The 17673-nt window shown below is 35.2% G+C and overlaps 1 protein-coding gene across 1 annotated transcript; it reads left to right on the forward strand.

The window, feature by feature from the left end:
- The first annotated feature begins 1864 nt into the window (after positions 1 to 1864).
- Positions 1865 to 17472, forward strand: LOC123529712 (hemagglutinin/amebocyte aggregation factor-like). Its single transcript, XM_045310213.2, has 5 exons — positions 1865 to 2057; positions 5139 to 5373; positions 5680 to 5811; positions 11901 to 12024; positions 15746 to 17472. The coding sequence occupies exons 1-5, from the start codon at positions 2043 to 2045 to the stop codon at positions 15798 to 15800; spliced, it is 561 nt and encodes a 186-aa protein (XP_045166148.2). The 5' UTR covers positions 1865 to 2042; the 3' UTR covers positions 15801 to 17472.
- Positions 17473 to 17673: the final 201 nt, after the last annotated feature.

Here is a 17673-nt window from a genome sequence, read left to right on the forward strand (position 1 = left end):
AAAAACATCTGCTTTCTTTCGATCAAGACAAAACTAAAGTCTACAATAAAGTAAAGTGTTATTAAAATAGCAACAACGAAAATATTGTTATCCTAGGGAAAGGAAAATAATTCACCTGGTATGATGATCAAGCATAAAAAATACTGACCATTCATAAATCATGTGACAGTTGAAATTAGATAATCATTGATCTAGCATGAAAACTCACTGACCAATCACAAACACCAGATGTTTGAAATGAGTTGACTTTAATCTAGCATGAAAACTCACTGACCAATCACAATCACCAGATGTTTGAAATGAGTTGACTTTAATCTAACATGAAAACTCACTGACCATTCATAATCACCAGACAGTTAAAATGAATTGACCTTTACTCTAGCTCATGAAAAATTACTGACTTTTCATAATCATCGGACATTTAAAATTTTAAAATGAACTAACCTTTCATCTAGCGTGAACAATTACAGACCATTCATAACCACTAGACGTATTTAAAGCTAACTAACGTACAATTTAGCATGTACAATTACAGGAAATTCATAATGCATTAGACAGTACAAATTAACTAACTATTCATCTAGTATGTCAAATTACTGACCATTCATAATCACGAAACATTTAAAATGAACTAAACATCTCTCACGGAAAATTACTTACCATTTGTAATAAAACGAAGGATGAATGCCACAGTTTCTTATACGTATATACGGCAAAAGTTTTGCTATGAACAGAATTTCTTTAAACAGATAATTCAAGATAAAGCTTGGGTACCTATGTTTTTAATACATATTTCCGTTTTAAACATGATTTTTTTTGCCTATATATATAAGAAATTGTGGCATTCATCCTTAAGCTGCCTTTCGTAATAATACGAATGCAAATTATACTAACAAGTCGTAATTAGAAATGAAAACAATAATGGCTGTCTAAACACTGCAAAAATAGTTAACATAATTTTTCATTCATACAGAAAGTTACTAATGAACTTTTAAACAGACGCATTATCCTAATGTGATTAGTAGCCACGTGATACTAGTATACAATGCATAATTGTTTGATAAATGTCCTGTTGGGGGCCATCGCCGCATATTGCGAGCTCGAAACAACCGCAAAAGATCGATACTACGATGGTGAAAAGTCGAAAATATTTCGTAATTTCATCGTCGTACTATCTACACTTCACCATCGTGGTTTCGTTGTTTCGACTTTTCAACATCGTAGTTTCGTTTCAACTTTTAACATTTCATCACTGTAGTTTCGACTTTTCACAATCGATGTTTCGTTATTTTGCTTCTCCACATCGTAGTATCGATCTTTTGCGGTTGTTTCGAGCTCACAAAATGCGGCGATGGCCCCCAACAGGGATTTGAATTGCTTTGTTTTGTTGTTTGGTCGGAGAATAGCATTTTTAGGTTCAAGTTATATCCAGTAATTTTCTATCTACTAGGTCAGGAAACGCATGGAATATGAGCCGCACCATGAGAAAACCAACATAGTGCGTTTGCGACCAGCATGGATCGAGACCCGCCTGCGCATCCGCGCAGTCTGGTCAGGATCCATGCTGTTCGCTTTCAAAGCCTATTGCAATTAGAGAAACCGTTAGCGAACAGCATGGATCCTGTCCAGACTGCGCGGATGCGCAGGCTGGTCTGGATCCATGCTGGTCGCAAAAGCATTATGTTGGTTTTCTCATGGCGCGGCTCATATTTATAAATTTCATCTGCTTTTCGACATACCAATCGAGCATACCCAACAGGTAAAGCTATTTCATTCTTACATGAAAATTAACTACTTATCTTTAGACCAAGTACAAATGTATAAATCGGGCGTGTGAGCTAAAAATATCTAAATATCTCACGCTGATTCTGTTTTGCACATTTAACACTTTTCCCCGTAAAGTTCAGTGTATTAACCGGATTTAAGTGTGTTTCTGGAGAATCCGCGTTGTATATAGCCTCCTATATATATATATATATATATATATAAACTTGCAAAACTCCTCATTTTTAGACTGCCTGAAAAGCTGTTGGACATGATAAATGGCTTACACCAAGGTACGTGACATTTATTATTTCTAATATGTGAAATTTTCAATGTTGTTTTGTTGTTTTATAGAAATTTCACAGATGTAAATTTCAATTGAATCAGAAAAGTAATCTCATAACATAAACGAAGATATCATTATCTGTTTGTATTTTTTTTTTTTTTTTTTTGTTTTTTTTGTTTTGTTTGTTTGTTTGCTTTTCGTTTTTTTAAGGATCCAGTGAATGGCTAATGTTTGTGTACAGGTATTAAATGTCTGCTTCGGATGCACTGGCTAATATTAAGTACAGACTGAACTAAAATCGTTACTCGATAATCACTTATTGCTTTCTTCATGACTTCTAAGATGATATCATTATAACCAAAACTTTTTCACGTTGCTCAAAAGTTCTAGAATAATAATAGATTTACTTCCAAAGGATCTTTTCACAGATTTTATTAACTATCACAACAGCTATCTTTAAGTGCCGTGTGGCGGCTGTAAAAAGTCTCTCCGTACTTGGATTCAGTGTTGTTATATTTTCTGGTCCTTTGGGATCATGGAGCCCGTTCAACATATACATGTGTAATAGAGCTCCGCTTAAGCCGGTACTAGGGGTCGTGAAAGGTGTTGCACATTTCATTACCTCTCATGAACAGACTCATTCAAATCGAGTCTGCTATTATTCAGCTTGGTTGCACTCTGTCAGACAGTTATGAAATGCACTTTATTGTGCAGAACAGACTTCGTTACACATAAAGTCATCAACATTTACAAATTTAGGCCATAGGTTTCCGAAACTTTTTTTGTGGTTTAGTGTGACTTCTTCTGCAGATTTCTCCACAACGGGCAACATTTTAAAATATCCATTATTTCAACAAATTATCAAAGCCGAACGTTCTTACCAGGTTTTATTGACCTTTACCCTGCTAAATTTCTAAAATGGACTGGTCCATCATTCAATTTGGGCAATACCATTTATTACTTGTAGGGGTATTGTCTGAAAATGTACTGACTGAATAGCGAACAGTGCAGACCATGATCAGACTGCAGGGATGTGCAGGCTGATCTTGGTCTGCACTGGTCGCAAAGGCAGAATCAATTGCCGCCAGCAGGCTAAAGGTTAATTCTCTGATATTTTATTCATTTAAGAAATAGAAAATAATTATACCCATGCAATAATTTTGTCTAGTCAGCAGGCAAAATTTCCCTTGATAAAATTGACAAACCTAGAGTGTAACATTGCACTTCGTTATGCAAAACAAACATAGTTACACAAAAAATTCATAACATTTTGATATTGAGTCCGGCGGATTCTACCTTTTATTTTTGGTGTTAAATAACACCATTGTCAGCCCAATGCAATTTTTGTCCAGACTGCCCAAAATTAGACAACGTTTATATTAATTTATATCAATAGCATATGGTCACTACGGCACTCTCAATGCGCTCATACCTATTATTAGTAATAAACATTCATGGTGTACAGAGATTTCGACAGTGGTCTTCTAAAGCGCATAGAATTAAAGACTTGCACATTCTTATCTCACAGAAAATGATGCACTGAAACGCATAGTTACTGAGATAGTTTGAATGTTTGGTATATTTTGTTGGCATATCTATTTTTATTACACATGAATGTAATATCCCTGTTTCAATAAGATACATTTTTAGCAGAAAAAAAGATGCTCATGATATGTCTTGATGTCTTAACAGTTAATGAAAAGGACCAGTTAAGTTATCAACATCTGCATAATTTAAATATATGAGCCGCGCCATGAGAAAACCAACATAGTGGGTTTGCGACCAGCATGGATCCAGACCAGACTGCGCATCCGCGCAGTCTGGTCAGGCTCCATGCTGTTCGCTTTTAAAGCCTACTGCAATTAGAGAAACCGTTAGCGAACAGCATGGATCCTGACCAGACTGCGCGGATGCGCAGGCTGGTCTGGATCCATGCTGGTCGCAAAGCCACTATGTTGGTTTTCCCATGGGACGGCTCATATGTACACTAGTGTCTTTTGACTTTGAACAAATAGTGACAAAAGTTATAAATAAAATAAATGGGTTGCATATTTATCAAACTACATCATGTAACGGCTGAAGCTACACGACAAACTTTCTTCAACATGTTTTTTTCTTTTAAAACAGGAGTGTTTGATACTTTATGATTAAATACAATAATTTCTGCTGTCAAGTTTGAACAACTAGTATAATACAAGTTCCCCAGACGAAGTTGATTTTTATCGAACCGACATATTTATTGGTCTGTAACCTATATATCTTTACAGTCTTGCAGTTTCAGTTTTACACAGCGTATCCCAACTCTCTGCAGAAACAGCTTTGTTACTCTGGTCACGGATCCGTAACGGCACTCGGCAGTGTCCATGTGATTATACATTCTCGTGATTAAACTGAGCTTATCGCGCATATGATTTTCGATAAAAATAAAAGAATGCCGAAATCGCAGATGAAGAATATATAATTTTCCGATAGTCATTTGGGGTTCAATTCTGAGTTACTGCACACAACATACTGACGGCGCAAGACGTCGCAAACGTTTCAACATACGTTTTAGTAATTAGTTATACCTGTTTATTACTTCCATGAGTAAAATGCTTGTGTGGAAGGAAGTATACCTGTAAAGAAATAGTTACACTATACTTGATGGACTGGCTGCCGTCCCTATGTTTGTTCTGTCATATTTCTCATAAATAAGCGTTCTTCATTAGCAGTAGAAGTAACTCCAGCAGGTTGTTTCTTAGACTCTTCCACGCGTTTATATATCTGTATTCGCTAAGACAGATCAGTGTAACAGACTATAGTTGTTTTTATGATGGCATTTTTATTCCCCCTGGCCCCGAACATCGGTTTAGCCATCAGATAAAAATGGCATAAAATTTACTAATAAAATATTTGCAGTATTTTTATAGAAAATAACCATGCAGCCAGGGCGCCAGGCTATATATTCGAATGTAAATCTTTGCTAATGTAAACTATTGTTCAAAAATTCAGTCGTGATTATTTTCAAATTTCCACCTGTAGTTTTTATATCACAACGTTAAAGTTGTAGATTTCATTTTACATCTTAGTGCTTCTGTTTTATGTCTAGGCTATTCGTTTGGTACTCTTGTTGGCAGTGGTGCTGTTTCAAACATTGGGAACAGACGGAAACTATATAAATGATATGGACGGACGGTTACACTTTAATTGTCCAATGGCAAACCAGTCCATATCGCAGATTCAAAGCTATCATGTCAACCGTTACGAAGATAGAAGATTCAGAATGAATTGCAGAACTCTCCCAGGAAATGTTCAATATTTCTCAACAAAATGCTATAACACAGGTAGAATACGCTATTTTGTAAATCATTTGTACATGTATGTAATAACGGTTTTGACTGACAATAATTAACAGATTAAATAAATGCTTTACAACCTTTTGTTTGTAACACATCATTTTAATCTATATATAAACTGACTACCTTATAAAAAAATATCCTTTGGGAGCTAAAATTAAGGCAAATAAAACAGGTTTAAAGTGTAGAAAATCAGTAAAATTAAAAGCAATATTAGAGAGTGTGTGTCAGTATAACTCTCAAAAGAAAATGATGTCATTAGAAAATCACATAACCTCATATAAATCTGTCTAGGTTACCTGAATGAAATGGACAAAGTTCTTGATTTTAACTGCGGAAGGAATGGATACATTAATGGAGTACAAAGTTATCACAGCGACCACTATGAAGACAGAAGATGGAAAGTTAGGTGTTGTGAAGTACCAGGTAAAAGAATTACTCTGTAGTAAATATGGAACAGTATTAAGGCAAAAATTGCATATTGCTTTGTCACAATGCAAGGCACTATCGGACAAACTGACATCAACATTTTGACAACTGAAAATACATTTTGCATTCTTACATGCCCATGTCGCTATATGATGTTCATATGGTTACATCATTCCTTGTTCATTTGTCTACAATGTACATACTGGTACTTGTATTGCTACATCGGACCTTCTTCATTAGTCTAGGATTTATCTTGCTTTCAGTCATGCTGCAATGCGAGATGCTACATTCGTTGTATTGCCTTGTGGTAAAATGTTGTATATTTACTGATTATATGAATAAAAGTGGTTCCTGGACGGGGTAAATGTGATCACTCGCATGAACGATTGACAGGTTTAAGACGTGCGAGCACACACACTCTCCCTTGTCACTAAGCAGAATGCAGCATAGTACTAAGCATAATGAGGTTACTTAAGAAATAATATATCTCATCGGTGATTTGTCGCTGAATAAATCACTGTTTGGAGTTCAGATGCGAAGGAATTATATCACGAGGGCGTAGCCCGAGTGATATAATGCTACGCATCTGAACGACAAACAGTGATTTATCCAAGAGCAAATCACTAAATGAGATATATTATTTCGATTCTAACACGTTATCAAGGACTTTAAAGTACACCTTGTCGGCATGCATTAAATATTTGCCCGTTTTCAATCGGGTTCTTTTCCAGCGCGCCGTTACGCCGCTTGACGCTATGACGTAATAGTTGTGACGTCAGAACAGTGAATTGTTGTTTAATAATTCACTGTTTCCAACCTTCTTTGTTTAATAGGAAAATGAATCGGATCGTGTTAGAATAAAATGTATATCTCTCATTATGATGCCAGGGTTTATCTTCGTGCTCGGAAGCTTCCGCTAAACCACGGAAAAAATAAACTGCATATCGTGGCTACGTGTCCGGTAACCGGACCTAAACCTGTCTGGTTTGTCGAGGCGTCCAGTAATAAAGTCAGAAAAGTCCGGTGTATCATCAAGCCTGTACGCATGTTATTTTATTGCATAAGTATTATGAGATACTGTTCATCTCTAAGTTATTAGATCGATCAACTTTTTTTCACTGGCGTGCTTGAAAGCCGCCCTTTAAATTGTTAATCATGTTATATATGTCTGTATTTCAACATTTATACACAACCTCGCAAACTATTAATCGCGAGTTCGAACTCACCTGTCGATACATATTTTTGTTTGTTTCCGGTTTCTTTTTAGTTTTAAAACATGATGGAAAGCGAAAATAAGGATGAAACATCTGGTTATGAACAATTGAAGGTTTGTGCGTGTTTATCGCATCTAAAAAGAGCCAAGATTTTGTTATTAGATCACATTATAAGGTATACGTAAACATTAATTTAGTGTGTATAAATTATGATTAATATTAAAAAGGAAACCGTCGTTAAAAATGTACATGTATAGTGTATTGTCTCGAACCGTGGATTTTCGAAAATGATGGGTCTTGACTGATGATAAATGGGCTATACATGGAATATTACTCATTTAATGGGAATGCTTGTTTCTTGCATACCAGACGGGGATTTCCGGTATTTTTACCGGTGCTGGAAAAATCCATCTTACACCCCGGGGTGTAAGATGACTCTCGTGCTGTAAATGACGTATTACGAGCTACATATATGTAGAAGATTTATGTAGTAATTTATATTTTCTTTTAAAAATGGAATAAAAATTCAATACCTTGACAGTTCCTATTGGTTCCTGATAGTATATTTCTCGATTCAAATCACGTTATTTTATCAAAAATTCATAACGTTACACTGCAACTGATAAAACAAAACCGGAACTAAACATTGTTATTTGTTTTGAAACGTCATGACGTATTTCCTGTTTACGGACGTTGGTTTCCCGCGCTTTGTTTGAATACACTGCTATAAGAAATAGTTCTAAAAAGAAAGCCGCTCGATTGATTTCGTTTTTATTATTATTTCTTGAAATCGGTATGCAAGAAAAAGATTCTATCACTGGTTATAGGTGCAGATGGAAATATCCGGCTCTCGGGTAACTGTTTAGGCGGTAACTCGGCAGGGAGCCTCGTTACCGCCTAAACAGTTACCCTCGAGACCGGATATTACCATCTGCACCTACAACCAGTGAAATAATCTTATAGTCTACATACATTTCTCTCTATACATAAATCACTTGCCTCTTAATAACGTTGTGAGCTCGATACCCGCTAGGATCGTTATATGAGGTACCCGTCCAGATTACTTACGGTTGGTAAGCGACCGCCCGTGCTCGAGATATTGCCTTCCTGGCGGGGCACCTGCAGTGCGGTATTCTGCCACCACTAGAAAGAAGTTGTCACATGATATTAAAATAAAAGTTAAGTGATTTCAAAGGGCGTGGGAGGGAGTAATAATTTGAAAACTATTCAAGCTGGGGTTGCAGTTCTTGAACTCTGTAAATTCCTCTTTTCACTAATTATCTTTGTGTAAGGAGTCTTGTTATTATTTATTCGACAGATGAAAAATTATGTAAAAGTACACGACGGGATATGATTCAAGAGTGTTATGGTTTTAGCACAGGGAGTCCTGACCTACATTATATTATTTTTTTTCACATTTCCTTCTGTTGTTGAAAAATTACTAGAAAGTCCAAACTCGAGTACAATAAGGGAGATAATTCAAAAATAATTACAGATTAGTTCTTACGCTATGTACTTCCTCACTTACTTTTTGAATACCCTTCAGATGTCGCAATTATTAAACGGAAAATAAAGTACAAAATTGGAAACCATTCACACATTATTTAAGAAAGAGTTCTGGTTCTCGTCGTCAGTACTTTCTCTCATTACATGTACTTTCTTTGAAGTCCCTACATTTGTTGCAAATTAATCGTCCGGACAAAACAGCAAAAATATGAAGTTTCTAAAACGGAGTTATGGTTTTTGTGGTTAGCATTACCTTACGGGCTGGATTTCTATATCTCCTTCCCGCTTTTCATTGGAGGTAATAAAAATGTCAACTAGCAATGGCTGCGTAGCTCTGCGGACACGTTTTGGAACCTACAAACAACACGGTTGCAAGTCTGTATGCATCCTTGAAAGTGTCAACACAAAATATCTTGAAAGACATCGGGAAGGCGCTATTGCACAAAGCTTCATTCACTTGATGATGTTTCCATTTTTGTATCTGGGAAGTTAAAGTACACATTTAAGATCAAAGAATCTGGTGTTTAAAATTGTCTTTTCATTTATTCATAAGATAAAGAAAAATATGCAAAGTTTGTTTTCGATTACTTAGTACTGCCTGATTCTAGATTTGAGCATGTAACAAAAAAGTAAAGGAAATACCAGGAAGTTGCAGTCATCTTTATATTCATAACTGTTCATTCTGTTAAACAGATAGTGAACAAATAAAAGGGAAAAAATCTCTTTAAAAATGACAGAACATATAAATACACAGGATGATATAATTGAATAACTTCTTAAAATCTATCTTTTATTTACAGACTGTTAAAGATACGCATGCTGATTTAAGCAACATTTGAGGACCTTTTTCGCGTATCACTTACTTTGTCCGAGATAAAAAGGTCCATCACGTAGAGTAAGATCCCGACAGAAATGTGTGTTTAATTGTCTTTTATAAAATTTTGTAATTATGTCAATTTAATATGATGATTCAATATAATTTAACGTTGTTTTAATTTCATTTGTTTTTCGTAGCTTTTTGTGTTGTTTCTTGTATTCCTCAACATCTTTAGATTTGGATAACCTCCAATTCCGTGGCCGTCTATGTTATTTATTTTATACCCGTCCTTGGGGAATCCTTAGTTCTATAAACATAATCAGATAACCGGTTAAATATAAATGTATAAAATACACCTATTTTATTCAGAAAACGTACCTGGGCTACGCCATTTCCCGGTACGTGATACATTCCCACCCAGGTAGGCAAGAATAACTAAGTTGTGTAAATTATGGTGGCTGATTTGTGCCATTTCGTTATCTTGTTCTGTCAAAACATATTCGTCACAATTTTTCTGAAGAAGAAAATAACAGAAAGGGGGGTTAAACAGTTCTAGAAGATTTTTTTTGTTGGGTTTAAGTCGCACGACACGTATAGGTCATATGGGACTTTCCAGCTTTGTGTGGAGGAAGATTCAGGTGCCTCGTGCATATTCACACGAGCGGGTACCCGGGTAGAACCACCGACCTTCCGTAAGCCAGCTGGATGGCTTCCCCACATGAAGAATTCAACGCCCCGAGTGAGGTTCGAACCCACATCGATGAAGGGCAAGTGATTTGAAGTCAGCGAGCTTAACCACAAGATAGACAGACATATATATATCACATAAAAAACAAATCCAAGTCCGTCAACTGAAAACAGAAAGTTTAACATAAAATGGACAACACCAAGTTTGACAAAACTAGCACGTATTCACACTTTAAAAAAAAGGACAAACTAAAAGTTTCCCTCACATTGGCCTTCACTCCAGAATAAATAACCGGGCATGGAAGTCTCGATTATATGCACATATCCACTTCATGCTGATGATGTAAAATCAAGTCTCATTGCAATTAGATGAAAACTATTTGAGAAATAAATAGAATAAATGGGACATAGTTATATGTGAACTTACGATGTCGAAATGATTCAGGGGCCTCCGTGGCCGAGTGGTTAAGGTCGCTGACTTCAAATCACTTGCCCCTCATCGATGTGGGTTCGAACCTCACTCGGGGCGTTGAATTCTTCATGAGAGGAAGCCATCCAGCTGGCTTACGGAAGGTCGGTGGTTCTACCCAGGTGCCCGCTCGTGATGAAATAATGCACGGAGGGGCACCTGGGGTCTTCCTCCACCATCAAAGCTGGAAGTCGCCATATGACCTATCATGTGTCGGTGCGACGTTAAATCCAACCCAAAAAAAAAAAAAAAAAAAAAAAAAAATGATTCCTCTATATCTAATATAAATGTGTCCGTATCACAAAGCTATGAAGTTTGATTACGTTCTCCGTGATGATTTGACATGAAACAATGCGTATAAAGTTTAACCTCTTTCTCTAATTCAGTTCATGTTAGGAATGGAGAACATTATATGTACCGGTACAGAACCCAGAAACACTGAATAAATTACAGGCCTCCATCCTCTATTTCATTTTTTCGAAAGTTAGAAAATGCATACGGGCTCTTCTACTTCGGTTCATGTTAAGGAGCGGAGAACATTAAGAACCGGTACAGGACCAAGAAACAGTGGTTTAAGTTACTTTTTTTTTTTAATTTTTTCGAAAGATAGTAAATGCTTTCATTAAAAAAAAAACATTTTCACAGTGACGCCATTCGTATCTCTGAAGATTTTGTTTCACCAAAACACACTTTAGTGAATAAAATATATATACTTTTTATTAGAAACTTGTGGCGCTAGAACTGAATTGTGATAAAAAGTAGAAGGACTTCAGCTGTACATTTTTTTCATTACCAATAAAATGTTTTAAACAAACCTGGTCTGTTCTCCGTGGCGATTATGTCTGAAATCATTCGTCCTTCACCTCTGATTCATGTGGGGAAGTTGACAGCTGCTTGCGGAGAACAGGTTTGTACTGGTACAGATTCCGGGAACACCGGTTACCCTTACATAACTGAAACAATGATGAGAAACGGCGTTAAACCCAAAAACAAACAAATATACAACAGGGACGAACAAACAAACCAATGAACATGTGTGGGGCACCGTCTTGGAAGTGTGAGTGACAAAATACCTCTGGGGAGCTTAAACCGATTTATTATACATGTAATGAAAGTTATTGCCTTTCGATAATTTCGAGATATATGTTATCTAAATATAAGTCCAACTATATGTGTGTTTTTGTTAGAGCTAAGTAATTACATTTAATGTTATGCTAGTTTGTAACTGTATTTGTAAGTGTTGTATTAATTACTGACATTTTGTATTATTGTACATATACTTGTATATAATTATGTTGTACTCTCCATTATTGGGGGAATAAAAGATATCTATCTATCTATCTAGCTAGTTGAATCCCTTAATGGTATCTAAAATATCCCTTATTTGTTACAGGAATGTTTCTTGTCAACTGCTCTACAACCTCGTGGACGAATGACTGGGATGGGTATCAAAGCTTTACCTTACCAACTGGTCAAGTTCTTAGCGGCGCTTATTCCTATCACAAGGACTATTATGAGTAAGAAATGGGCCAGTTTCAGAATTAAACAATACCATCGGTCGATGTCAGATGCTGGCTCTATCAAATCTATTTTGAGATTGATCCTTCTTTTCTTCTAAAATACGTTTAAAATCAAAGTTTTGAGATGAACATGAATTTGGGCATTTTCTTTTTCACTAATTTACGAGCAAACGTATATGTTTTCATTGTGTAGCATATTATGCAGTGTTTCTGACTAAATTCGTGATTAATACTTAACAATGCTCATTATCTTTACTCCTTTGTGTAGCAAAATCTCCAGTGTTTCCTGCTAAATTACAAATTAATACTTTAGAACATTCCTTATCCTTATTTTAACTTGTAGCATATTTCCATTAATACTTTAAAATGATCCCTATCCTTACTTTATCGTGTAGCATATTATGCAGTGTTTCCGGCTATATTACTGAACGTTTCTTATCCTTACTTTATCGTGTAGCATATTTTCCAGTGTTTCCGGCTACCGGTATATTACTGAACGTTTCTTATCCTTACTTTATCGTGTAGCATATTATCCAGTGTTTCCATTAATACTTTAATATGATCCTTATCCTTACTTTATCGCGTAGCATATTATCCAATGTTTTCGGCTAAATTACTGAACGTTCCTTATCCTTATTTTATCGCGTAGCATATTATCCAGTGTTTCCATTAATACTTTAATATGATCCTTATCCTTACTTTATCGCGTAGCATATTATCCAGTGTTTCCGGCTTAATTACTGATAAGTTCCTTACCCTTGTTTTGTTAAAATAAATGCGTCTACAGCTCTATTGATATTAAATTTTGCATATTAAATTACACACTTTGGACAATTTCGTTTCATTTTTAACATGTAAAATTTTTAGATACGTTTTTGATGTTTATATGTGTTACGTGTAATAATAATAGTACCATTCATATGTAATTTTGAGTTACTGCTATGTGAATTATTGACCATTGGATATGTTCCCAAATTTTGATACAATTTAAAGTACTTATTTTCAACTTTGTGCACGTTTCAAGCACGAGACTTATTACTTATTGTATTTTTATAGATCTGTTAGCACTATTAATTTTGCTGTTGAGATAAAAGGCTACTTTTTAATAATTATTATATACCTATATAAATTCTGTAAAAATTCGGCTTGTATTTCACAAGTAAATATGGACAGGCAGAAAATAATTCCGTATTGTACCTTTTGTATTGTATGTTGCCGGACTACTTTCATCAATATGCATGTCCTGACGCAGTTCTATAAATAGCACATATAAAAACTTCACTAAGTTCCATTTTAGCATCGATAAACACCGAAAATTTCGTTCTATAACAAAACAACAAACAAAAAGGAGGAGGTATATAATAAAAGGGTCATTATAACAGTAGCTAGGTCTGGGGTTTTGTATTCGGTTCTCGTGGATTTTGCAAGCTCGGATTACAGTCGGCGCTTGCGCGTCTCGTGAGATCTGATCTGGCAAAAATCCATTCGAGCCGAATACAGCATCCCAGATCGAGCTACTATTATAATAACCCTATTATATTTTTACTTACCTTTTAGCACGAATGTTACAAGGGCTGTGTCTATACCCCGGCTTCGGCGTCATGTCAAGACACTTTGTTGACGATTCTCAGCAAGCTGATATCTCAATTATTACTCACCAGAAACTGAATAAAATTTCACACATGGCTTTTCCGTGATAAACCTGGGTGTCATAGGTTCCATAGCTCTTGCTATCACTGTGGTTAAGTTATAATGACACATTTTGTACTTAGCCATTTTTTAAAACAAGATTTTGTTTTCGATTGTCAGCGAGTTAGTGTACATCACGTCTGAATGAGACTTCACACGTTCCTTTGCTATGATACTACCAAATGGATGACGTTGGCTACATAACTATTGCTGTCATTTTTATGAAGCTTCTCATTAACTACATTACATAATTCAATGCTACTTTACAAATGTATTTGCCATTATGAACTCAATTCAGTAACAGCTTATGACATTTTAATGAAAATAGCTCGCTTTTTGTACTGTAACATTTTTATGCAAATTCTTTAATATATGTTTTATTCCTTTTTGTAAAGAAAAAGGGGGAAGATAGACATAGTGTTCATACATCTGTGTGACCGCCAAACTGTCTGCTCCCCACCTTCACATTCCCCACCCACACTATAAGCAAGAACTGGTTTTTACTTTTACTTTTTGCGATTCCCGTCATCCCTGGGCACATTACTCCTTTATCCCTGACTATTGCTTTTATGTTTTGCTATTGTCTCTTTCTATCTTACAATAGTATAATTTCTTGTATTTCTTGATATTGTGTCTTGATATGGCGTCAACACTTTACTACCCCTATCACATACGAGCATTGTGTTTTACTTTCAGTTTCTAGATATTGTGTCTTAATAACCTATCATGTCTCGCGCAACATTACCTCCTCCTTTCCCCCCCCCCCACCCCACCCCTCCGACCCAACCAACCATCCCCCATGAAATTATTTGTTATCTTTCTGCTTTTTGTTATTGTCTCTTAGTATTCCATCATCCCGCCCCCACCCGCACCACACACGCAAACACAGATATGACATTTTTGTGTAAAGAATTTTAATTACTTTTGACTAATGCAGCTGTTTATTTAACAGTCTTCGTGTTCTAACTGCATATAGATTTATGTTCAGGGTAATATGCTTAGTTGTAACAGAATAATAACAGTAGGTTCGGTTGAGCATTATGTGTAAAGTCAAAGCATACATTTGTTATTGTGCCAGTCTTAAACACTTTATATAACGACGTCGATTTAACATGACATTTGTTGTAATCTAGCCTCAAAGAAAATCCTGTTTTTTTTAAAAAAGAAAGAGTTTCTATAAACATTGTACATATGCGGAAACAGCAAAGTTATTTGCACTTGTTTAGTAAAATGAATCCGACCAAAGTATGCTGTTTATTTGGCAAAATTTAGGGGTGTAATATTAATAGAATAAAACTGTGGATACCATTAGAATGACGTAATGACGTATGTCTTTAAAACATAATCATATATACTCAAAAGGCGTTATTATGTGTTTAATTTTGATTCCATATAATGTCTCTGTAATATTTAAATGAAAATAAAAACACGATGTGCGTGAAAACTCGTTTCAAAACTTTTAAGTCGCATAGAGACAAATGTTCAATAATACACCATCATCGGATACCCAAGATCGAGCCATTCCATTACTCTCCATTCATCGTCGGATACCCAAGATCGAGCCATTCCGTTACTCTCCATTCATCGTCGGATACCCAAGATCGAGCCATTCCGTTACTCTCCATTCATCGCGGATGTAGTGTAGCGTAAGAAGTCAGTCATGGGTATCCGAAGATGGTAACACACAAGGTCATTAAGACACACGAACCACGTGCTCTGCCACATGGCATTTCTTGAAAACGTATTTTTTTCATTAGAAAAAATCCTTTTGCGAAGAAAGATTTGCTATTTGATTAGCAAGCGTTAAGCATGCTTCAAAATGAATTTGTTTTCTTCTTTAAAATTTATCAACATAAATCCAGCAACTACTAAGGTATCTTTTTTTAAGTATAAGCCAAATATCTAACCACCATCTGAACGGCGGTTTCGCCTGGCGACTGTAAATCGATTAGTATACCAAGTGCTTTGTCTCCAAAATGATTGCACAAATACAAATAACAGAATATAAATATCTTGTTTCTTGTTCCAGAGACAGACGATGGAAGTACCGAACATGCAACGTGCGGGATGGAATATTTGACTAACTCATTCTATTACCCAGACAACAACTTCCGGCTTTTTATCCCCCATATTCGATCTGGAGATTCTTAAAATTCAAACATCTCATTGGCTGCTTTTGGATTCAAATGTTATCTTCTGTAAAACTGATTATTATCTTATTATCAAATATTTTCACGATCCCCAGTGCCTCATCTTGGACAGGCACAGGTGTCAGTGTTTTACAAAGAGTAAAACAGGGAGGACAGGTCTCAACAGGAGCACAACACAGACGTATTTTAAGGGTTTCATGCAAGACCTTAGGATCCCTTCCAAGTCATGAAATTTTGGACACAGTTTTGAGCGACCATAATGTTCAAATGTGCAAGAATTCAGTACATAAAGTCTCCTTTACATAGAAGGTGACCCTTTCAAGTTTGTTTAAGATGTGCATATTAAGATACAAACTGTAATTTATTTAGGGCGCCCTTAGGACCAGTGTTTTACATAAAAATAAGAAAGAAAAATGGAGAGAGAAAATGTTTCTCTTTAGGTTACAAGAGTACATTGCTAAGATGTAGGATAGTGAATAGTTTTCCACTGCTATCTTTGTACTAGCCATGTCCTTTTGTCAGTCATAGAGTTGATTTATTGCTATATTGTGTAAAAATGATATCTTTATGAGAAAATGTTTTCATGTAGCATTTATATAATTTAACTAAACTAAATAATTCCCAAACTAGTCTGTTCAACAAAGGCATAAGAGTCAAATGCGTTACCGAAGCTTATATATCCCTTTACAGTGTTACCAAGTCCGTCTGAAGAAAAATTAAAGGAAATAATAAAGATAATGTATAATTTTATATGGAACAATAAACCAGAAAAAATCAAAAGAGATGTACTACAACTTGATTACGAGAAAGGAGGACTAAAAATGATAAATATTAAGTGTTTTTTGAACTCGATAAAAGCCTGTTGGATAAAACGATTTATGTGTAACAGTGAAAGTGTAATTTGGGGTACTTTCTATAATACAATTCTAAAACCAGCAGGGGGAAAGTTAGTATTTGAATGTAATTTAAATGATAAAGACATTGAAAACATATGTAAAAACAACACATTTCTCAAAGATGTTCTTATTGCATGGCATACCATTAAGAAGGTTGAATTAAATGACATAAGTGGAAAACAGATAATCTGGAACAACTCTGACATAAGGAATGGGAATAAAACATTGTATTACAAAGAATGGTATGAAAAAGGAATAAAATATTTAGAACACTTATTTGATTACAGGAAAAAAGATTTTTACTCTTTTGAACAATTCAAGTATTTATACAGTCTAGAAGATAATGAATTCCTAAAATATTATCAAATTATCACCAGCATTAAGCCGGATCTAAAAGAATCACTTAAAAAAGAAAACATTATTTACAATACTACAGACAACCTGCTTAATAAAATTCAAGCAGCAAAAGCACCAAACAAATTACTATACACCAAACAATTAAATGTAAAACTTAAACCAGAAATAAAATCAGAAAAGAAATGGGGATCTACTGTTGAAAACAATAACATAAAATGGAATAAAATTTATGGACAAATTTTTAAAGCAACGATAGACACAAAAATTAGAAACTTCCAGTATAAATTTTTAATGCGAATAGTTCCAACAAATAAATACTTGTACAAAATGAAATTGTCTAGAACAAACTTATGTGATTTTTGTAACGTGCAAGTGGAAAGTATAGAACATCTATTTTGGGAATGTAATCATGTTCAAATTTTGTGGAATAGACTAAGTAACTTTCTTGCAGAAAAGGGAATATCGTGCCTGTTCAATCTAGAATGTATAAGTTTTGGCACTGTGCAAACGGGGTTAAAAAGCAATACCATAAATTTCATGATTTTTTTGATGAA

Source organism: Mercenaria mercenaria, chromosome 13 (assembly GCF_021730395.1).
Source record: "Mercenaria mercenaria strain notata chromosome 13, MADL_Memer_1, whole genome shotgun sequence".
Taxonomy (NCBI): domain Eukaryota; kingdom Metazoa; phylum Mollusca; class Bivalvia; order Venerida; family Veneridae; genus Mercenaria; species Mercenaria mercenaria.

What these genes read in the sequence shown, in the direction of transcription:
- LOC123529712 (XM_045310213.2), top strand. An exon ending in AACAAAATGCTATAACACAG is followed by an intron (nt 5,374 to 5,679) that starts GTAGAATACGCT and finishes AAATCTGTCTAG; the next exon opens with GTTACCTGAATGAAATGGAC. An exon ending in TATCACAAGGACTATTATGA is followed by an intron (nt 12,025 to 15,745) that starts GTAAGAAATGGG and finishes TTCTTGTTCCAG; the next exon opens with AGACAGACGATGGAAGTACC.